Source organism: Podarcis cretensis, assembly GCF_951804945.1.
Source record: "Podarcis cretensis genome assembly, chromosome: 5".
Taxonomy (NCBI): domain Eukaryota; kingdom Metazoa; phylum Chordata; class Lepidosauria; order Squamata; family Lacertidae; genus Podarcis; species Podarcis cretensis.
This window is the reverse complement of record NC_137174.1, coordinates 38,214,165-38,238,232: the sequence shown is the minus strand read 5'-3', so window position 1 is coordinate 38,238,232 and position 24,068 is coordinate 38,214,165. Positions and strand designations below refer to the sequence as shown.

The following is a 24,068-nucleotide window of genomic DNA, read 5'->3' as shown; positions in this document are numbered from 1 at the left end:
TTTTATCAGGCCTTTATCTGTCAAGGGCACCTGTACAATTACCAAAATGGCCGATCATGGCAGAGTCTGCCTCCTGTCTAAATGCTGGCATCCTATTTGGCTTACTGTTATTAGTTTCTAATGCTCATTTGACTTATGAATGTCATGCTGTAGCTGAATGTGTTTTGGTTTGGATCCCTTCCTACAGGTTTTGACAGCTCACGATCTGGTAGATTTTTCTCCCGTTTATCGATGCTTGCATATTTACTCAGTTCTGGTACGTACATCATTCTTTTTTGTGTGTGGGGATTTTTTATTTTTACAGTCCTGTTATTCTTTTGTCTGTTTTCTCTCTGTGTCTCAAAACTACATGAGTTTTTGTAAGACCATTGCAGCTACCTTAACAGAAATCCACCTGTGTTCTAAAAATAATGTGAGTGTGCTGTTTCTGCCAGACTCTGTTGACATCCTGTAATGGTTCTAGGGGATGCTCGTGCGTAAACTGGCGCCACACCTGGCTGGGTTGCCTGAGTGAACCTTTTCCGTCTGGACAGCCACTCGCCCATGGCTGTCTCAATCGCTGGCAGAATCCGTCAGTGGGCGTTTCTTGAACTTCTTTCAGCAAAGAAGCTCTTTGACACCTAGTCTCCGCCTACTCTCCCTGCGCGGAAGCCTTCTGCGCAAGGAGGGTGTGGGCAGTGGAGGACCCGTGCTTTCTCCGCTGGTCCCCGGCGAGGAGTCATGGAACCGCCTCGCCGATTCCCCCATCTGCCCCCCTTCTCCACTGGTGCTACGCTGATTTCCTTCCCCAGAAGATGGGGTGCTTCTCCCCATCCCGAGACACTCTCCGGAATCCCTCTGGAGCCCCCTCTCTCCCTCTGGCTCTGATGGCAGTTCCCTGACACATCCTTTAGTTTATATCCATTAATATCTGTAGCAGGATTTTTATGAGGTTGTGTCCATATATGCACCTTCTATCCTGGGTAGGAATTCATGAGAGATTTCCAGTTTTTGTTATTGGGTGATCAGGAGAGAGAGAACCTGTTTCTTGGTAGCAACAGAGCAACCATAATTGCTATCCCAACAGAACATCCTTCGTATCAAATTAATTATGGTTCTTGTGTTGTTTTAGATAAGAATATGCTCACTATGTAGGGCAGGCATAGGCAAACTCGGCCCTCCAGATGTTTTGGGTCTACAACTCCCATCATCCCTAGCTAACAGGACCAGTGGTGTGGGATGATGGGAGTTGTAGTCCCAAAACATCTGGAGGGCCGATGTTTGCCTATTCCTGATGTAGGATAAAGAGCACACTCCAGCAAATGAGATAAATATACCTAAATTCAGATGTAATTTCAGTGGGAGAATTAAGCATAAGCTTAAGTCGCTCCCATTGAAAGGTACGGGAGTGAAAAGTGTGTGTTCTGTTGGATAGTTGCAAGATCTTGCTCATGTAACTAATTTGACAAATATGACTCATATGGTGGGGGGGGGGGACACCACGAACAACTCAAGTGGCAAAATGGAAACTTTAGAGCTTTCCAAAGATAAAATTGTAACTAGTAGCTTTGAGACAGTTAAAATACTGTACTACTGTTGCTGATTAGGCATCACAAGCCTTTTCACTGGTTGGAAACTAGCTTTTGGGTGCTTTGTTTCTTGAATAGTCATGGTGATGGGGAGCAGTGGTCAGGACTGGGACCATGACAGGGGAAGGGATTTAACCCTTTCCCCCCTGCTGTGGAACTGATCTGGACCACCCACCCCCACAGCTGCTATTTACTTTGTGCGTTTAGGAAGAATGCTACTTGAAAACCGTAAATGCTCCCGCTAGGTAAATACTGTGCTGTATTTGCAATTATGCTACAGTAGTTGTTTCAGAATTACATGTTGCTCTTGGCTGAAGATGAAAACTCACATGGCATGGTAAGTACTTACATACGTAGGTGTCCGTTCACTGAATCTATTTTTAGAGTAATAGAAAGTACTGTATAGTTCTCTTGATCTGATAATGTAAACCACCAGCTTAGTTTACAGCTCTTGTATTTTTAAATAATCTTTCAGCTTTGCATTTTGAGAAAGCCATCTGAGTGTAGTGGGTATTTCCATGTCTGCAATTTCTTATTACGCTACCCAATATATCTTTCTGCTTTGAATTTACTAATTAATGGAAACCTAAATAAGTAAGCTAAGCTAACCGCAAGAGTAGTAAAGCTGAACTTGAGCAGTTTAAGAGGGTTTTTTTTGTTTTGTTTTTTAAATTCTGCTTACATGCAAATTACATTAATTTCAGTATATACAGATGAGTCAATTTTTGTTGTGGTTTTTAAGTAGACAGATGGTTCTTTCTGAATGAATCATCATGATAAAAAAGATCTACATAGATTCCCCCCCCCCTACATTATGAAGAGCTCTGAGAGTCAGGGGACCATTTTTCCCCCTTTTCATAGAAAATAAAAACCAATGAAGTATAGAGGGTGGCCATTAAATATGTGCCACAAATAGATGTTTATTTTAAATATTAAATGAAGTCTTAGCAGTGTTAATCAAGGAGAGTGAAAAGCACACCAGAAAAAGGTTTGTTCTCATTTTACTCAAACTGATATTCCACACCACGTAACTATACTACTGAACATACTGAAACTATTAAGGAAGATAATGCCCTTAACAGCAATGCCTACTCTATTTACGGTAGCCCCAATCTGTGTGACATCTTTAAATCTGGGCACGCTATGATGTTTCCAAACCTGAATATAACTATCTAATTAAAATTTAGCATGATGTAAGGGAGAAATAGCTGGTTTCTTTTTTCTTTCCTTTCTCTCTATCTTCCTCCCACCCCCCCCCCCCCCGGTCCCACACTTTCAAAACTGCACTTATGCATGATCTGGATAGATTTCTTGAGTGCTGAATTTCTAAAGTACTTTGCAAGAATATGGCTTTGGTGCTAGATGCAGATGGATGAGAACACAACTCTGCTCAATTTATATACCAAAGGGTACCCATTTCCTTTTTCATAGCAAAATATAATCAACTCTAACCATCTTGCAGAATAGTAGTAAATCATATATGGAAACTTTAAACTTCAAACATCATAAATGGGTTTCTTTAATGCTGTAAGAGCTAGCCTTGATTTCTTATTACCTGTAGAAAAACAGTCAGTACTTTTGGCCGACCTTTCAACATAGTAACACCACCACCCCCATTTTACATTTTCAACTAAATTTAAGATTCTTGGCAAAGCATCCTTCAATAAAGTTGATACCCTTCCAAGCCCAAGACATCAGGAACAATTGTCAGCTTTTCATGTTGTTTTAAATTTCATCAATTGGTGGTGGAAACCTAACAGTGAACAAATCCTTGAGAGGCAAAATATTTCTCCCATGGCTATTGAAATGACACAAATCAGCGTTGTAAGTTTTCTCATAAATGATGCAAATTGGAAAAGAAAATGTTCTTTTTGTTCTAAGTAAGGAGTTGTTGAATGTCAACTTGCTGTTCAATAGTATTGTCAAAATGAGTTTGTTGAACTAAATGTGAAATTAGGGGTCAGGAATAGGTTCTGTCTAGTAGGTTGGATCCTGAACTCCATCACCCCTAGCGGACCACTTTGACATTTGGGCGGGTCCACACTCCTGCCAGTCACCTGATGTTACAAATGAATGTCTCAAATGAAGTGCTTTTGGGTGTGTTTAGAGTATTGCCATTCCAGAAACGTAACATACATTTTTGTCTGTGCACTTTCACAGGATTTTTTTTTTTTTTTTTAGAAAAAGATGTATGTATATATTTATTTTCCCCTTTAGGGCGATGCAGAGACATTTGAAAATTACTATAGAAAACAAAGAAGGAAACAAGCAAGACTAGTGTTGCAGCCACAGTCAAACATGGTACTTAATTTTCCTTTTAATGGAGAATGGTCTGTTTTAAAATATTTAACATATCAGATAACTTAAACTGTTTATATTTATATATATTGCGTTCTTTTCTTAAAGCATGAAACAGTGGAAGGTTACAGAAGATACTTCAGTCAGATTGTAGGGTGAGTTCCAAAACATGGGTGTATGTTGCTCTCCTCCTTTATAGGCCTTTCTTTGTGGTAGCTTTTGATTCTTCAGCTTGTTCAGTGTTGATTTGCAGCAATGCTAACTGCATTTTTGCCTAACCTGTTGACTGCTGCCTGCTTCAGATGTTGCCAGATGCCTGGGAGGCAGTGGGGGGGGGGGGAGGAGAGCAAATAACTCATGCTCAACCTCCATCCCAAAATAGCTTAAGCTTGCTTGAAAGCAAATCTTGTGCTTACTCTCGGAATGGGGTTTCCAGTGCACCCCCGCCCCCTTCTCTTTTCCCTGGCCCCACAGAGAATTGTCACTCTCATCAGTGTATGTGTACTGTAAACTCATTGACTGTCTGTTCGGATAGGAGAAATTGGTTCTGTCCCACAACCTTGCCCCCACTGCTGGGGTCACAAATTAGCTTTATGACTGCTACTGCAACTCAGTTACTAGTTTCAAGGCAAATGACAAAGGGTGGCTTTCACCCTCAAGCTGGTTTGTGTAATCCTGTTAAACACCCTCTAGCAGCAAACCCCATAAAAATTGGTAACACTGGTTTAAACCTGAGAGAGAGAGCAAGAAACAAACAAGAAGCGGGTTGTTGTTTGGTTATTTATGATTTTAACGGCGATTATTCCTCTTAACTATTTTCTATGTGTTCAGTTTTTTTGTAGTAGAAGATCACATTTTACACGTAACCCAAGGATTGATAACGAGAGCTTACACTGATGAACTTTGGAACATGGCGCTTTCAAAGATTATTGCGGTCCTTAGAACTCATTCGGTAAGTGAGAAGGTGTTGCGAAGATGCCCTTTAGGTTTATTTACTTAAAGAACTTCTGAGTGTGTTTAAAGGAAGGATAATGTCAAAGTAAGGGGGTGGGGAATCCAGGTCCATTATTGGGAGGGTGTTGTGGGTTTTTTTGTAATTAAAAATTGCTCAGATTGGGGGGAGAGCCTGCCAAGCTTTTGTTTGTCCCACCAGTCTCAGGCTGTGAGCCACAGCCCTGGGCTATCTGCATAATCCTTTGCTGATTTACAACTCCCTGGGTCTTCCAAACTGTGGCCTTAGTCCGGCAGTTTAGAATATGCAGAGTTAATCTGCTGTTATTATTGCAATCCGTCCTAATTAGTTTCAACTGACCTCTTCATTAGATCAGATTGAATTAGTTTAGTGCTGAAAGCAGCACCAGGAAATAGTTCCTAATTATCATTCCAAAACCCCTGTTTCCAAAATAAACTTCACCAGCGGAACCCTTAGAGCTGCCCTCTTTTTTTTTGGTACTTCTGTTGCAACATAGGCACAATGCCTTGGATCTCTTTCCAGCTACTTGAAACTGGAACAGTGTTGTTAATTTAATATTTGTTTTATTTGGTTGAGGGATAATTAATCACTATAGAATGTGTGTCATTTAATGCAAAGTTATTTTTGCTCAATTTGCCCAGCTGAATACCCGCATGAGAAAGAGTGGAATAGCTTCAGTTGCTTAGGAGCATTCAAATTGGGGAAACTGCCCTATAATATGAGTCAAGCCATTGGTCCATCTAGTTCAGTATTGTTTACACTGACTGGCAGCAGCTGTCCAGGGTTTCAGATTTGGGTCTCTCTCAGTCTTACCTGGCGATGCCAGAGATTGAATCTGGGACATTCTGCATGCAAAGCAGATTGTCTAACCGTTGCTGACAGAATGGGACTGTGGCAACCTGTGTGGTGTCCATTGTGATTAAAAAATAACATTCACACCACCTCACAAAAATAGTAGTAATAGAATTCATTTATTACCCACTCTTCATCCAAAGATCCCAGGGCACAAAACAACAATTTAAAACACAACATTGTTATTTCAAAAACAAATCCATCAATATAAGGACATTCCAATAATAATAATAATAATAATAATAATAATAATAATAATAATAATAATTTATTTATTTATTATTTCCCCAGCCACTCTGAACGGCTCCCAACAGAATATTAAAAGCACAATAAACATCAAACATTAAAAACCTCCCTAAACATAGCTGCCTTCAGTTGCCTTCTGAAAGTCAGGTGGTTGTTTATTACCTTGATATCTGATGGGAGGGCATTCTAGAGGGTGGGTGCCACTACCAAGAAGGCCCTTTGCCTGGTTCATTCATGCCATTTTGTTGCATGACTGTTTTGTAGATGGATCATTTTGAATAGTTAGAATTATAGACTCATAGAATTGTAGGGTTGAAAAGGACTGCAAGGGTCATCTACTCCAAGCCTTCCATTGGTTAAAATTCGATTTTTGAAACACAGTATGTGGTTTTTACCTTTCAGTCCTATTGCACTGATCCTGATCTTGTTTTGGAGCTCAAGAATCTGATTGTCGTGTTTGCGGACACCTTGCAGGTTGGTGGTAAAATACTTTGTTGTAAGCATTTCATTGGGTGTCCATTTGCAGCCCTTCTGTTGGCCAACTCAATTCAATTCAATGTCTAAAGAGTAGGCCAAGGAAATGTATTATTTAAGGACATATATATACCAAGGATGCCTTTATGTATTGATTGCAGGCATCAACTCTTAAAATTTTGCAGTATCATATTCTCACTTATACTCACTTGCAGCGATAGCATCCTTTAAAATACTGTTTTTAAACACTGTTTTCCTAGGGCTACGGGTTTCCTGTGAACAGGCTCTTTGATCTTTTATTTGAAATAAGGGACCAGTACAATGAAACGCTGCTTAAAAAATGGGCTGTATTGTTCAGGTTAGTATCACAGAATATGAAGATCCTGTTTCAAAGTAATGTTAACCAGTTTTGGTTGTTCTTTCGATGGCTATATAGTTGCATATATCCAGCCAGGGGATTTCACTTAAAGATAAAAATTCTAGCTCTTTATAATTATTGTCAAAGTTACAATTGAAAGTGTGTGTGAAATGTGTGAAAGATGGAGCAGGACTACAGTGTCCTACATAGTCTTTGTTTATCTCCATGGCTAACAGAAGCTGTCTAAATTACACAAAATAAACAAATACCTGAAGTCCCACGGGTTTCTATTTCCTACCCTTGGACACTCTGCCTAACAGGCAATCACTTTTAAATAGTGCTGCCTCTGCTTCTATGTATTCCTTCCCACCAGCGGTTCACAGCTGCTTCTGTCCTCAGACTTTGAGCGCTAGCAATTAGATGGTTCGGGAGCAGTATGTGACACCAGAGCTCAGCACATGCTTAGCTCTCAACATTGAAAGCTGTAGAAGTGCTTCACTTTGGCTAGATTGTGCCCATATACGTTTGCCGTGTGCTTTAGTATTTATGTTTCTAATATGCTCATTTGATTGCACAGGGATATTTTTGAAGCAGATAATTGCAGCCCGATTCCCGTCTCAAATGAAGAAGAGTACAAAATTGTCATTAGCAAATTTCCCTTTCAAGATCCGGAACTTGATAAGGTAAGAAAACACACACTGTGCAAAAGCACCCGGGGAGGCATTTTGATGATCCTCCAAACCAAGTCTACTCCCTCTTTCCTCTTTTCCATGTACACATAGGAGGCTTCTTCCAGTTAGTGGCAAACCATTGTAATTTTGTCTGAATGCAGCAAACTGGTTTGCTCAAATCCTAGTTTGCCTGCAAACTAGGATCAATTTTCAATATGTGTCTGGTGTATATGCACAGTTTTGTTTTTGAAGTGTATGTATTTCCATCCTGGGACTTTGGGGTGAAGTATAGATACTTAAAATAAATAATAAGTAAATATTATTGTCTCAGTGCAGATATAAAAATTAATTAGGGATGAAGGCGAGGACAATGGGATTGTGTGCCTGGGCCCTTCCTCTCAGCTCATCTTCTTTTGTGTGTAGGAAATCTACACACAATCCTCTTTTTCAGTCCTTAGGTGTTCTGGGCATTAATCCACTGAGACAGCAGTACACGCTTGTAGAATCCTGCAAAAGGAGAAATAACCTGATGAATTAGTGTGTTTGTTTTTTTGTTTTAAAAAAGCAAAACTTAACATACTTATAGCCTCCCTCGCCTTTTAAAATTCAATTTATACAGCTTGGAATGTATGGTTGTATTTGTGGTCCCAACTAGGAGAGATCTGAATACTGTAGCATATTTTTATATGATGAATTGTGTTGTCAGTCTCTTGCGGCTTTGCCCATCAGAAATTAGGAATGGCATGTCTCTCCCTATGCAGAGAGGCGGGGAAACTCTTATGACTATAGAGATATCACAGCCAAATACAGCTTAGCACAGGGACCCCCAACCTTTGGCCCTCCAGATGTTTTGGACTACAATTCCCATCATCCCTGACCACTGGTTAGCTAGGGATCATGGGAGTTGTAGGCCAAAACATCTGGAGGGCCACAGGTTGGGGATGCCTGGCTTAGCATATGATATTAAGGTCCTTTTCTCCAACCTGCTTAGCTTTAGTCACTTTGAAATGTAGCGTAACATGGCACATATGTGTTTTGTTTCCGCAGCAGGGTTTTCCAAAGAAACTTCCAATGTCTCAGTCAGTGCCTCAGATTTATATCCAGGTCAAAGAATTCATTTATGCAAGCCTTAAATTTTCAGAGTCACTTCATCGCAGGTAAGCATTTACAAAAGCTGTGTCTGTGTGTGTGTGTGTGTGTAAAAGACATGTAGGACCTATATATATATATATATATATATATATATATATACACAAGAAGAAAGGGTTGGAACTCAGAACACAAGGTGTGCTATCTAAAGGTCCCAGGTTCAATTGTATCCCAGGTAGGTAAAGGTAAAGCTCCTCTCCAAAACCCCTGGGAGCTGCTGTCAGTCAGCTTAGGCAATGCTGAGCTAGATGGAGCAATTGCGAATATGGTAAGATGCAGTATAACAATGCATGTAGGAAGATAGCTGCGTTACCAGATAAGGAATCTGCAAGTTGCATCAAAATCAAACAGCTGGCAGTCTCCTTGCAACTAGGGAGCATGTGGGGTCATTGCTGATCTTGCAGCCTGGTTATGAACATATAGAGGTGCTGAAATGTCTTAACTAGTATCCGATCAGGTAGCTGTACACAGAACTCCTGTTTCTGACGTTATACTTATTTTGGCTATGCTCTTCAGAAAAAAAGGCAAATACAAAGTATACATTCAAAGCTATGTAATTAACAGGAAATGAAAATATTATCTTAAAGGAGTTCAAAATAAAACGTTATGAAGGAGGTCAACTACAGAATGCACGTTTAAAGCATTTAATGCAACTACAGAATGCACATTTAACGCTGCCAAGTTAACAAAAAAAATCTTGAACATTTCAAAAGAAAACATTACTAAATGAAGTCAAATATAAAATGTACATTTAGAGCAGCACAATTATTGAGAGGAGAAAGCGTTGTCATAATTATGTTGTTTTGAATGTATATTTTACTTCCTTCTGTAATGTTTTCTTCTAGATTGTTTGGTGTTTTAATGTAGGTTGTAAGCCGCTTTGATATTTCGTTCCATAACTATTTAAAGTGGTATAAAATTTAAATGAAAAATAAAAATAAGTATAGAACATATCTGCTGCTGTTGCTGCCAATCCCGCTAGTAGTGGTTCACGGCAGGGAGGTGGCTGCAGAAGCCAGACTGATGACCTGGTCTGTACCACGAAACAGCCAGGATGGACTATGATATGGAAATATGGCTAGCACCAGTCATGTTTTCCCAAATCCTCATGGGATTTTCTGGAATTTGCTCTGTGGACCATCTCATTGCCATCCCAACATGGACTATAGGGAAAGTTTTTATGGGCCTGGGAATAGAGCCCTCCACTGTTAGTGAAGTGATAGACAGATAGAAACTTTAATGTTGGCTGGTTCCAAGGAAAATAGAGTGGCAGGTCAACATGAACCGGGAAGCAAAATCCTTTCCACATCAGTAGCAAAGTTAGTTTTGTGAAACCCATAGCATCGTATTCAACCATGTCAGTTCCAGAGTGACTAAGAAAAGCCGCAACGTACTCTCTTCTCTTATGGTAAAGGTAAAGGTAAAGGGACTACTGACCATTAGGTCCAGTCGTGGCCGACTCTGGGGTTGCGGCGCTCATCTCGTTTTATTGGCCGAGGGAGCCGGCGTACAGCTTCCAGGTCATGTGGCCAGCATGACTAAGCCGCTTCTGGCGAACCAGAGCAGCACACGGAAATGCCGTTTACCTTCCCGCCAGAACCTATTTATCTAACTTGTACTTTGACGTGCTTTCAAACTGCTAGGTTGGCAGGAGCAGGGACTGAGCAATGGGAGCTCACCCCGTTGCGGGGATTCGAACCGCCGACCCTCTGATCGGCAAGTCCTAGGCTCTGTGGTTTAACCCACAGCGCCACCTGTGTCCCTTCTCTTATGGTAACCCTGAGTAATATACCGTACCATGTTGGTTAAAAGCTGACCTATTTGGGGCACAGAATGATTCAGCCTCCACCTGGAAAAGCAGGGGTGTGAAGGGCAGAAGATCGTCCAAGGCTATTCATGGAGACAGATACAATTTGGGAAAGCTGGGGCAAACCTGAGTAGCTTCTGTATGTCTCCTTCTTAGGGACCACCTTTATTCTCTCTCCCCCCTCCCCCATCCTTCAGCATTACATTTTACTTTACGAACCATTCGAAATAGTAAGACATTCAGGTTCTAATAGATGGGATAAATTCATTACAAAAATTCATTACAAAAAGAGGCTTCCATTTAAGCCAGTCTGAAAAAGATCGCTTGGTTCTAACTGGATAAAATGTGCAGTTCCCTTTTGCTTTCAGAAATCTGGAAGCTATTTCCAGTTTGTCATCAAGCTTTGTGCACTGTTGACAACTGTAAATTGCTCTCCCTTCACACATACTGAACTAATAAATAAGACTTCTGCGTCCTCATCTCTAACCAGAAACTATTAAAATATGCAGATGATTACCCTTTCCCAGTTATGCTATGAACATAGTTCAAGTTTTTCATAAATGCATATCTTAAAAGTTTGTTAAACTGTTAACAAAGCAGTTGCTTGACTGATGGCCTGTCCTCTATTGGAGCTGAACAGATTTCTACTTAGTTATCTGGGAAAGGAGAAAAAAGGCTGCACAATTATTTTAAAGTTTCATCAGTGGTTTAATCATTCATTTTCAAAGCATCTTAAATTTTTGCATTTCAGTTCAACAGAGATAGATGATATGCTTAGAAAATCGACAAATTTGCTGCTGACTCGAACTTTAAGCAGTTGTTTACAGAACCTCATAAAAAAGCCTCACATAGGTTTGACGGAGGTAAGTTTTGAAATGCATGCTTCAGTGTTCTGGGTGCTCTTGTGCGTAGTTCTCTGATTCTTCAGACTTTCCCTAAGAGCCATGCATGTCCTCCAAAGCTTCTCAACTAGAAGCTCCTGAAAGGGAACATGCCCACCAGTATAACTATTCTTTGCTTTTACTCTGCAGTTACAAAGGGGAGTTTGGGGCACATTCAATCTAGAGCCCTCTCTTGCTTTCACCCAGGATAATGGTGGCACTTAACAAGCCCAGAAAGTTATCACCACCCTGCATGAACTGTGATGAATGATATAGGATGCATTGTCCTCTCCAAGAAATGGGAATTCTGTAGTTGGCAAAATGTAGTGGCACCCGCCCTGTGGAACGCCCTCTCACCAGATGTCAAAGAGAAGAACAACTACCAGACTTTCAGAAGACATCTGAAGGCAGCCCTGTTTAGGGAAGCTTTTAATGTTTAATAGACCACTGTATTTTAATATTTTGTTGGAAGCCGCCCAGAGTGGCTGCGGAAACCCAGCCAGATGGGTGGGGTATAAATAATAAATTATTATTATTAGTAATAGTAGATAATGTATTAGATAATCCTTAATAGATAATAGTAGGTTCTCTGAAGGTGGAAAATTTGCTTCTTGTAGCAATGCATTTACAACCTTGTAGCTTTTGCTAATAAGCATTCTGAATAATCTCCTTTAAATTAGTTGTGCCTCTTCTGCTATAGTCGAATCAAGTTCAGTTGTGTATTGCAAATGTATTTTATCAGAATTTGTTCCTTTTCTGTGTTTTCTGTGGTTGTTAAAGCTGGTGCAAATTATCATAAACACAACGCATTTGGAACAAGCGTGTAAATACCTTGAGGACTTTATAACCAACATTACAAATATTTCACAAGAAACTCTCCATACTGCAAGACTATATGGTCTATCAACGTTTAAGGTATGCGAAGAGTTACCATCTTTTGGTTAACATTTTTAAATACACAGGTCCACAAGGAAGAAAATTATTCTTTTCTAGGTATAGCTTGGTTTCGTGCTCTGTTTTGGGAGGCAGGTTATGAATGTAACAGCCAGGAATGTCAAAACAAAATAAAAAAATTCCTTCCAGTATGCACACGAAAGCTCATACCAAGAACTATCTTAGTTGGTCTTTAAGGTGCTACTGGAAGGAATTTTTTTATTTTGTTTTGACTATGGCAGACCAACACGGCTTCCTATCTGTAGCCAGGAATGTGTAACTCCACCAAAAATATTATGCAACACTACTGTGGCTTTAGTTCATTATTATTGTGGGGCAGATGTCATTGTTTTTCGATGGTTGTCTTAATTTAAATTGGGATAATCTCATTAAAGTTAATCCATGATGAACTGTGTGCCATATAGGTCTTGATGGGGTCATATTGGGAAGGAAGCAAAACTGGAACATGTTTGTGCCCAATATTGTCAAAGCTACACCTACATATTTCTCAAACTTGATCATACATGTTGGTAGTTATCTCATACTGTTTTTAATTAGCAAAAGCATGCCATTGTTTCCCAAGGAAACACATGTGAAAGAATGTTTTAATCAGGTTGCCTGGCTAGAATTATTGCACTGGCATCGCATGCTTTCCATACATCATTGTGGTCCTTTAGATTTGCCCTCTTCTCTGGAAGTTTGAAAGCCACAAACAAACTTCTTCTGCCATTAGGGCTTGGAATAAGAAGCAGTTTCTCATTCCTTGTATGCTAAGGTTACCAGATTTTTTTCCCAATGAATCTGGCGACACTTTTCAGCTTCAGTAGGAATGATAGGATTTTGTCAGGGGACTGATTTGTAAATCCAGGGACTGTCCCCAGGAAACGGGGACGTCTGGTATCCTTATTGTATGCACAATGATTAGCATCGAGTTTTACTCAGAGCAAATCTACCATATTGGCCTGAATATAAGCTACACCCGAATATAAGCCACCCCTTTAAAATTGGAGGGGGAAAAGAAGAGAAAAAATACCCGAATATAAGCTGCTCCCTTCCTCACTGATCCTGGCTGCATACTGGGGGGGGGGGGGGTCGCGCTGCATTGCTGGCGGCCTTTCCCCTTCCTCACTCTCTCCCTTCCTGGCCTTGGGGGAGAGGACAGGGGTCTACGCATGGGGCGGGTGGCGCTTTACTGCGCTCCTGGCGCTGTTTGCCCTGCGCTCCTGGCTGCATACCGTAAGGTCACTAATATAAGCCACACTTTAACTTTTCATGGTCGGAATTTGGGGGGAAAGTGAGGCTTATATTCAGGCCAGGCCAATACAGTATTGAAACTAATGTTCCTAACTTAGTCATGTTCATTAATTTCAGTGGGTATACTCTGTGCATAACTTAGTTCAGCTGGTCTTCAGCTGATGGGTCGGGACCCACTGGTAGGTCTTGGCCTAATCCAGCGTGGGGAACAGCAGGAGCACTACCACCATGCAAATACATGGGGAAAGATTAAGAAACTGGCATCCAAATGCATATTGGCGTTAAAAGTGTGTCCTGGATCTGGAAAGGTTGAAGATTCTTGACGTAGTTGAATACCACCTCATGTCTCTTAAGTCAGTACAGGCGAGTTTCTTTATAACTTATACCCTAGCACCCTGGCAGATTTCTGGTGGAATATCTCTCTCTCTCTCTCTCTCTCTCTCTCTCTCTCTCTCTCGTGTGTGTGTGTGTGTGTGTGAGAGAGAGAGAGAGAGAGAGAGAGAGAGAGAGAGAGAGAGAGCTTTCCCCTTCCTTGTCTGCAAGACAGTGAACATTATCCATTTGCCAGAGAATGAGGCAAATATACTTTGTACAGGTTATTCATATTTTACACCTGAGCAAAAACAATGCAATTTGGAGCCAAAATAAAATGGCGGGAATAGCTGACTGATGAATATTTTAGAGAGTGCAAACCAGGACTTATTAGAGCTGCAGGCAGCTCTGTTCTGTGCTGCAAAAGGCTCTCAATGTTTGACAAATATTACTCCCAAATAAGAATATACAAGATGGCTTGTGCTAATGTTCTATTCCCCCCCCCAACCATTGAATAGCCATTCTAACCCTCAGTCCCAGCCCCATTTCACATACTGTTTTTCAAACTCTTCAGCTACAAATTTAGTTTGGTAGGTAGAGTGAGGAGCTGTTGTTTTGAGAAACCTGGTTCACACACCCTTTGGGCGTATGGGATGTTTTATGGATTATTCAATCCTAGAAATGGTATTTCCCAGAGGCAAAAAATATTTGTTGAGTATGTTAAATAAATAAAATATGTGGAGTGGTAATGTAAAGCGTAGCATAGGTTCAAAGTTGATTCATTTAGTCCTATAAATTTGTTGCATTTTGTAAAATAAGTGACGAACACACAAAAACAGGCATTGGTTGGTTCCATGACAGCTATATCTTCCATTTCAAATAATTGCCTTATTGTGTATACACCCAAATGCGACAGGATTTCACAGAACAACAAACTAAACAGGATTATTCCTACTGAGGCTAGTTCTGTCTTCGGTACTTTTAATTTTGTAACTAAATCTTAAAATAAACCTATCAAATTCCAGTGTTAATCTCTGTTGTCAAGGTTAATGGAGGACATAAGAAGGATAAAGGCATGCTCAAAGGAATTAATACCATGCTCCTGAATTTTCAGCCTTGGGACACTTAATTTGAGGAGTTGCACTGTTATGAATTTTATAACCAGGGCAAATGGCAAAGATGACGTTTTCCATGTGTGCATGATCTTCCTACAGGATTTGCTGCATTGTAGCTTTGATCCCATGGGTTGGTTCTGTTGGAATATGGAACCACATTTTATGAACTTCCAAACAGAATCTTATTTTCATATATATAACAGAATCATAGAACTGCAGAGTTGGAAGGGACCTCAAGGACCATCTAGTCCAACCCCCTGCAACTAGATCATCATACATGACAGACAGCCATCCAGCCTTTGCTTAGCAGGGCACTGGAGAAATCGTCAGAATCCTACTGATTGCTGTATCTGCTTAATACAAATATTTATTATAACTGTTTCTTACTGGGAATCTGCCACACATAAAAATAGTGGCTGTCTCTGCAGCTATGTGTCTCAAACACCCCCAAATAGAAAAGGATACACATGGCAAACTTCCTTTGGGCCATCAGGGAATCCAGCAGCACAGGACTCAACATTACTAGACCTGGGCCCGGAATTAGAGTGGTGGCAGGTGGGGGGCAGAATTGGTAAACTTGTGCCTGCCGAAAGGAAGCAGGCACTGCCTTCTTCTCTTCAGATGATGCAAGGAGCTGTCAGGCGAGACTGCTTTCAAGAAGCTAATGAACTCTTGTTTTCTATGATCGTTGAGAAAAGTTTTGTTCATGGATGGAGGGGTTACTCCTTTGTGGCTGAAAAGATCTCAGAGCTATTCTTCCCTCCCATGGACCCTGTTTTTTGGGGTTTGATTCAGAGAGAAGGTAGATGAAGGAGAAGAGAGTCTTTGGCTCTCCCTTCCCATCCTCCTGACAGTCATCAGTTTTCACTCTTTTACTCAGACAAATTCATTATGGTTTCCCATGTGCCATGTTTAATGTTGACGTTAGGACTAGGAAGCCCAACAGGTCATAGGAACAGGGCACATGTTACTGCAGCACTGGTGGGCGGTAAAGAAATTTTACCATCAAGAAAGATGCATTAGTGGGCGTTAGGTGTAAAAAGGTTGGTTGAGTGGAACTCTGGAACCCAGACAGTTTTAGTGAAAGTTTTAATGGATATTCCATGTGAAACCAGTTGTAGCAACAGCTGTTTTTTGTTCCTGTGTCGTTATTATGTTCTGTGAGAGTTCACAGTTTGCTGCCTATGTGTATGCTGCATCTTGTGTATACTCAAGAAAGGAATGTACTAGCCTGTCTTCTGTGCTTTGGCTTAACCTTTTCTTTCTTTCTATTTTCACTCTGGGATTAAGTAGAAGTATTGATGAAGGGCCTCTATATCAAACTATATGCACATTATCTAATTGTCTGTGGAACCATGCTGTGACTGTCATTTGCAGTATCTAAGCTCCTGGAACAAAACAAAACAAAAATCCAAAATTAATTGCAAACAAAGCCCAGCCAGGTTATAAAGGCATACCCCTTTGTAGATTCTTCCCCCCACCTCCTGCTCTCTATATTACTAAAAACGTATTATTTTTACCTCAGAGAATCACACCAATGCATACGCTTCACTTGTGATGGAAAATCCTTTTTTTATTAATCCTTGTGTACCTTCTTATGGAAAGCTGAATACATCTCATCAGCCTAGCTATCCTGCCGTTTGGCATGCTCTGCTCTTGTTAACTTCATCTCCTGGAGGCAAATTGTATCAGTCTTAATATGTTAAAAAAAATATAACTTGGATTTCTCTCTTGCCATTCTGTTGTTTTTTTTAAATGATACACCTTATGCAAAATAGTGTTCTGTGATTTCAAATTTATTGGTTTCCAGTGTCTTTTTTTTAAAAAAAATGTTATTAGTGAAGTGTCTAGATGCTCTACATAAATAACTATAGCAATCCCTATTTAGTCTAAAATACATCCTTACCAATAAGAATATACAGTTGTGTATTACTTGCAGTTTATCATTCCAAAACATTAAAAACGTGAAACAGTTACCGTCCTCTCACAAAGTTTGTCAGTTTAATCAAATTAAACATAAGCAGAGCCCTGCTGGATTAGGCCACCCTAATGCAGCATCCTATTCCCGCAATAGCTATCTGGATGCCCAGGGAAAATCGGACTGCAAAAGCACTTTCCTCACAAACCATGTGTTTGTTTGGGCCCTAGGTGTGAGAGCCAAGGTGCATGTGCAGAGTCCTGGCTGAGAGCAAGTAAGCTGAGAGGGGAAGTGTGTCAGAAGAAAAACCCGAAACCAGTCTCTCTATATTAGTAATATGTATTAATGTATCATTTATATATGAAACGAAGGCACATTTTTGTAACGTTTGTTGTTCCTTGAGTTGCCTGTTTTATTTTTTCTCTTCACAGCAGAGGGATAGCATGTCTCTATGCTGTGAACAGAAAAATAAAACAGTGGTTTAGACATGGACTCCTTATATAGATAGATCTGAATTACAATAACAACGATTGACTCCCTCACTTCTTGACCCTCATTTGCTGCATTTGAAGAATCTCCAGGATACTAAAACTTCAGCATACTTCTGTTGTTCCCCACTCCCCAGGATGCAAGACATGCTGCTGAAGGAGAAATTTATACCAAACTTAACCAAAAGATTGATGAATTCATCCAGCTTGCTGACTATGATTGGACAATGAGTGAGCCAGATGGGAGAGCCAGTGGCTATTTAATGGATCTTATTAATTTCTTGAGGAGCACCTTTCAGGTTTTCACTCACTTGCCTGTAAGTATACAAATTGCAAGTCATTGCAGGTTTTATTTGTAATACAGTCTAAGGGTGCGAATGACACACGTGGTGGAAGAAACAACAGTCCTGGGACCTGTATCAAACTTGCTTCGATCACAGATAGACCCAGTTCAGAAATGGGCTGAACTCTTGAAAAAAGAGTTCAGCATTGCAGGATTGGGTCTTGCTTAGTCTCAGGATTATGCATTCCCCACCCAAGCCCTTCTCTGGTCTGGCCGCTGGAGAGTACCAGAAGTTTCCTCTTTCTATTTGCAATTAATCATAATTAAGCACACTGTCTGTTTACAGGGAAAGTGCAAACCCAAGGCTTGTTGTGGTTTGTTTCCATCTTATCAGGGCCACTGTGATCTTCTAAGCAGAAGTTGGTCCATTCCCTCCTTTCCCTTGCCAGAATTAACCATGCTGTAGTGTTTCATCTGCATTGGAGCTAACCAGAATTTGCTTTATCGGAATTCGCAAATGAGATTCCAGTCCTGCCTTCTTCTTTTTTGCTTCTCCTCCTCCTCCTTTTTTAAAGAGCCCTGGCTAATGTTAATCATGGTGCCAGTGCCAACATTATTCTCTGCCACAGCTAACAATGAAACTGCAAACTTGCTATATTTCATTTGAATCCACAACAGTGGTGAAATAAAGCTTGGTTCTTGTTTTCTTCTTTTAAAGAAATTCATTTTTAAATGCACCGTAAACCAATGCTTATTCACTTATAATTGCTAGAAAATCAGAGAACCAATAATAATTCCTTACAGCATTGGGGGAAAACACTGCATGTTATGAAAATTCTCATTCCAGAAGTTCATAAACATTGACTGCTTTTCTATAAATCTGTCGATTTGAGGTTTATAATAACTTGCTGTGAGATGAGTTGTTTTGTTTATAAAAATATTAATCTGCTGCTCCCTCATATAAAGTATCAAGGTGGTGTCCAACAGTATATACAAATGAAATAAACTATAGGATAGCATAAAACCAGCACAATCTCCCATATTGTGAATGGTTTTGCAAGTGAAACAGCTACTGCACAATTAAGTTCTTTTAAAAATGGACGTTTGCACACAATAACGTTTTCTACATTTTGTTCTTCCACTGCCTACCTTGCTACAACAGGAAAGTGTTTAGTGTTTACAGAGCTTTTGGGAAACATGGTGTAAAACGACTGTAACACCGCAACACAGGTTTTACAAGGAAGATTTTAAACTTTTCCCCTGAATCTTTTATTTTGTTTTGTTTTTTAAATTGTACCCAGACTAGATTTTTTTTAAAAAAAGTTTTAAACTATGTTGAAAACCACTTTGAGTTTCTTCCCCCTAAAATATAAGAAGTATGTAAACTGTTGTTATCAAGTCAAATATTCCTTTGCTTCAAGTATGTGGTCATTGTCTATTTTATGTTCTAGTTGTTATTTTGGCTGCTTATTAATTGGCTGGTTATATTTATGAAAATAAATATAAGTTAACCTGCTCGAGTTTGACTTAAATTTTATTTCATTGAAGGCAATGGACTCCTTATATTACAGGAGTGCTTCAAGAATAAAAATTATGTCTGGTCTCTGCGATCCATCCCGTCCAGTACAACTTGTTTTCTTGTTTTGTGTAAGAGTGTTTTACACTATATCTAGACGGTACTGAATCAAAGAAGTTAAGCTGGAAAACTTCTGAGATTCATTCAAAATCTATAATTCTGTGCTATGCTCTGGCACAGTGCAAACATGTTAGATTTCCTCAGTGGATTGTGTTTGGCTGCATTGGCAAGTGACAGAGATACATCTAACCAATGTGATTCACCATGGCCATGTTTGTACTAAGAGTTTCCCACAAGCTGGCTTTCTCCAGATGTTTACTGACACATGTTCCACCATGGCTAGCCTGCAGATGTTGTGCAATGGAAGAGAAGTCAGTATGTCAAATATCAGGTTGTAGCTGAAAGCACTTTAGTAGGGATTGAGAGCAACAAGAGCAGTTGAGAAGGAGGAGATGGATGCTGGACAGTTCCTTCTGAGAATTATTTGGCAGGCTTTGCCTGGATCTTCACTTGCAGCAAGATTATAGACAGTCACTTTGCTGATGAATCTTTCCTGTGTTAAGAAAGCTAGCTCATGAGGATTCACAGTTCTGTTCCAGGCCTTTGCCTGCTGTGCTGATTTTCAATTTGCAGGGAGTTTCCAGATGTATTCTGGACTGGCATACCATGCTGAAGGTATGAAGGAGGGTTGCCTTCTTGAAAAGATGGGGGTAGCAAGACTTGGTTCCAAGAGAAGCAGGATTTCAATTCATGGAAAGGCTTGGCTGACTAGATCAATGAGAAGCCTTAGGTGAAGGTCTTGACATTTGGTTGGTAAGTAAAGGAAATTTTACTTACAACATCATTCGTATACTGCCCAATGAACAATGTCTTCTGGTGGCTAACGATAGAAGTTTGAATCCATGAAAACAGGGAGAGCTCTAAAAATCATACAGTGAGAAATCAACTGCATTAGGAAACCAAATAAATAAATAAATGGAAACCTATAGCAGGGAAACATACATTAGTGCTCCAGAGCACAAAAAGAAAGATCTTAAAATGCCTGTAAAAACAAAAAGACCTTCATCTGGCACTGAAAAGACTTAGGTGCCGTGCGAGTTTTACACCTGAAGCAGCTGTGTGTGTACAGAGGGGTGAGGGCAAATCTATATCTCTTGAAAAGTTTTTGTTTGGGAGTTGATGGGGGTGGGGTGAAGTTTCCTTAGAAAAAACCTTTTCCTCCCCGCCAAAAAGCAAGCAAACAAAAACACCCTCCTGCAGAGATGCTGATAGAAGCCAAGTTTGTAGACAGCATCCACACCATGCTCTGCACTTCCCAGGTAGTTGCAGGTAGGGGGAAAGCTTCTTTTATTGCTGAGAGACGGAGTGACCATATGATGTTGCTCTAGCTGAATCAGATAATTGGTCCATCTAGTCCACTTGTGACTGTCCAGGGTCTGCAAGTACCCATTGCCTCCTAATCTGGAAAGTGGGATTCGTAGGTTGTTATCAAGAAGATTATCAGAGAGATAAAGGTGGCTTTGTTTTAGTGCAGGAGTGGCCAGACTTTATTGGTCCAATAGGCTCCAATTGGTAGCTTCTCGGTGTGTCTGATTTATGCTAAAAGCAGCTTGGGTTTGCATTTAATGCCAATTTTCAACAGCTGTGAATGTAAGCTGCTCTTGTGAAGGAACAATTTGGGAGTATTTTCTAAGATTCCCAATTGTTCCTTTATTGTCCTGCACCCGACATCATATGCCGTCACGTGAGTGACAGGTAGGCTTGGCATGGGGGAAATGGACTTGCAGGCCAAATTGAGAGGCCTGGCAGGCCTAATTTAGCCCATGGTGTGGACGTTCCCCACTTATTCAGTAGGGAAATGTATCTTAAACTATTAAATACTATGTCCATTGACACTTGAAGCAAGTGTGTTTCTAGGATCAGATTGTAAGTTCCTAGGCCACAAGGCTGTAGGGGAAATCTCCCCATATATATGTCACTTCTGTAGGGTTGTAGTAGTTGTGAGTTTGTAGTGTCCTTAGTGAACACAATATATTATGCAGCCATGCTCTTTGACTTGTGCCTGGCTACATCTATACTATAAAACACGACCAGAAGCATAACCATGAAGTGACCTGGCATGGTCTCATTGGACAACAGATTCCAGAGGAGTCTTTCTCCAGAATTTCTATAATATCATTTTTCAAGCAAGTGTCACTTATTTACTTTTGACTTCAGGGATGAAAACATCTAAAACAGACATTAATGTAGAGGCAGCAATGTAAGGTGTGCGTGTTTTACACTTGCTTGTGAAAGCCTTTTAGTCATAAGTGTGTAGCTTGGTCAGTTTCTTAATATCTTAGCACCTTTTCGCATACAATGAATGGATTTGATCCGGTTTAGCTAGTCTATGGATGGAAATGCTCTTTCCATATATGGAAAGCACTGAGATCCAGTAGAGTAGAATAGGAGCCACTGACTTTTTTGGAAACTGGAGAAACTGTGGTTGGCACTACACACAGATCCACTGCAATGAAGTACACATCAACTTAATGCTTCTTTTGAGGCTACTTTTGGTCAAGGGAGTGGATTCCATGCACACCAGGAGAGGTTTCTCTGGGCACATGAGTACCTGGAGTGGAGATTTCCTGCCTGAGGCACCTAGGCAGGTGATCTTTGCTGACCCCTCCTTCCTATTGAGGCTCCCTATTCCATCTCTCACACTGCTCTGGAGGCTGCAAAGGAAAGGAAGACTAGGTGAAGTTTGTCTCCCGATCTTCCTCCAGAATGAGTGGAACACCACTGAGCACAACTCTGACTCCAGCCGATTTTTTTTTTAAAAAAAAAACAAAAACAAAAAAACACCTCTGACTCCAGCCTCATAGCATTTAACTATAAAGTACATCTGCAGCCCACAATAAAGCTATCTTGTCTTTACTATGAGATACTGTATCTGCACAATTATCCTTATTGCTTGTAGCTACTGTGGTGTCATCTGGTTGCTAGATATGTTTCTTTAGCTTCGTTTCCCTAAAAGTGTCTTTGTATTATATTTGTCTGTGTTGCCACTTGATAGCAACAGCATTGTTGTTGTTTTTTAGGGCAGGGTTTTTTTTTGTATTTGTACTGAAAACAAGCCTTTTTACATTTCTGATCCATTTAACGGATGGATGTATTTATTTTTAAACACTGTCTGTTACTATTCCTTACACATATTTTTAGCAAAGTAGCAAAATAACAGATTGATGATGGCTGCGATGTAACATTTCCCCCATGTGTGAGCTGAAAGCACTTCTCCATTCACACAGACAAGGGTTGATGCTTCCTTCTGTCAGTGGCTTCTCATGACTCAAGGGATGCTGCTCTGGAGAAGCACTGATCTTGGAGAACAACATTTTGCCGGGGCAAGGGGTGTTACAGGGATCTGCTGCTGCTATAAAGGGGCATCCCAGAAGCCCCAGTGCACAGTAGTAGACCATCTGCAGAGATTTGGATTAATCCAAGGAGTTTTGAAATTATACGTTCCCAAAGCTCTTCAAATAGCACCTGAAACGAAATCTACCCAGCCTGTCTTCCGGAAAATACTGCTTATGCAGGATATTTTATTTCTCTGGCTTCTAGCACTGTGCTGTGTATTAATTCATTACACTTTCAGAATATCACTTAAAAATTGTGTCTATTTGGCTCTTACAGCTGCAAACAGAAGACTAATTTGGCTGAACCATGGCAGATCAATCTCAAATAATAATTTCGAACCATTCCCATCTTCAGGAAAGAAAGTCTATTTTCTCAAGAGCCCTCCCCTACCCCCTCTGACTGCTACCAAATGCAATTTAATGTTGACAGTGCATTTTTATTTTTTGTTTTGTTTTGATTGCCTTACTGGTTTCCTTCTCAGAATAACAACAATGACCATGCAGCTATGTCGGTAAGTAGATGCAAGCTGAAGAAAAAGCATGCACATGGAAAATTTAAACTATGAACTGCCTGCAGGCTTATTGCTTCAATTCTGAGTGACTTTATTTAAAACCCCTCTATTTATACCGATCTGACTCTATACTAAATTGTGTAGTTGCATGCAGAATCCAAGTTGAAGACTAACCTTGGTTTTTGGACATCAAGGCAGAAGGAACCTTTTAAAGCCTCATAGAAACATGATAGGGCATGTGTTGCATCTGAAATGAGATCATTCAAAGGAGACCATAAGACCTCTTGGATGGGAGGTCAGGTGTCAGAATGCAGCTATGGGGATGTGCATACGAAATAAGGTTAAAATGGCTAGATAGTGGCTGAGAATAAAGAGCTGGTGAAAGTTTTAGACAGTCTCTTTCAAAAACATACTTTTTGAAGTGAGGAGAATGTCTGCACCCAAATGTATTTCTTAAAAGATGATGGATTGCTTTAAAAGATTCATGCCCCAATTATTTTCAGGTCACCAACTCATTTTGAGTAGTTTACTTTGGTCCAACATAAATATTTGCATTATAATGAATAACTGCTACTTTCAGATTTGCTAGTGATTGGAAAGCTTCGTCCTTTATTATTTTTTTAAAAGGCTGATGCAGAATTGTGTTCTACTCATTTACCCACAGGACACTTTCCCTACTTTATAATGATTTTGCATCAACACTTCGGTAGAAAAAGTATGCAACAAACGCGATATGATGATCATGTTAGTTCCACACGTGTTGTGCTATAAGCATAAATAGTTGCAAGGGATCAACTCATTCCACTGGGACATCTGACTTTCTGAAGACAAATTTAGAGGACAATAAAAATGCTTAAAGATATTGTTGCAGATAATGCCGGGGTAAAAAGCTCATGAAAGTATTGATAACATGAAAGGTAATTCTGGCTGACAGTCATGATGGCAGCCATAAGGAAATCTGATGTCCCAAGTGCAAAGCAGTCCCCCAAATGGCTACCATATGGC

General features: G+C 40.2%; 1 protein-coding gene across 14 annotated transcripts in view; it reads left to right on the top strand.

Moving 5' to 3' along the window:
• The window catches only part of EXOC6 (exocyst complex component 6), a gene marked incomplete at its 3' end in the record, with an annotated part of 102,507 nt that overhangs the window by 37,374 nt on the left and 41,065 nt on the right, over nt 1–24,068 (top strand). For 6 of the 14 annotated variants that reach the window (XM_079978603.1, XM_079978601.1, XM_079978597.1 and 3 more), the window contains exons 8-19: nt 188–256; nt 3,786–3,869; nt 3,975–4,021; nt 4,698–4,818; nt 6,340–6,411; nt 6,672–6,769; nt 7,347–7,452; nt 8,488–8,597; nt 11,148–11,259; nt 12,058–12,192; nt 17,435–17,614; nt 23,034–23,063. In XM_079978603.1, the coding sequence (XP_079834729.1) occupies nt 188–256; nt 3,786–3,869; nt 3,975–4,021; nt 4,698–4,818; nt 6,340–6,411; nt 6,672–6,769; nt 7,347–7,452; nt 8,488–8,597; nt 11,148–11,259; nt 12,058–12,192; nt 17,435–17,614; nt 23,034–23,063 (1,164 nt within the window). The remainder of the gene's footprint in view (nt 1–187; nt 257–3,785; nt 3,870–3,974; nt 4,022–4,697; nt 4,819–6,339; nt 6,412–6,671; nt 6,770–7,346; nt 7,453–8,487; nt 8,598–11,147; nt 11,260–12,057; nt 12,193–17,434; nt 17,615–23,033; nt 23,064–24,068) is intronic. The other 8 variants (XM_079978606.1, XM_079978599.1, XM_079978605.1 and 5 more) reach the window with 3 other exon arrangements.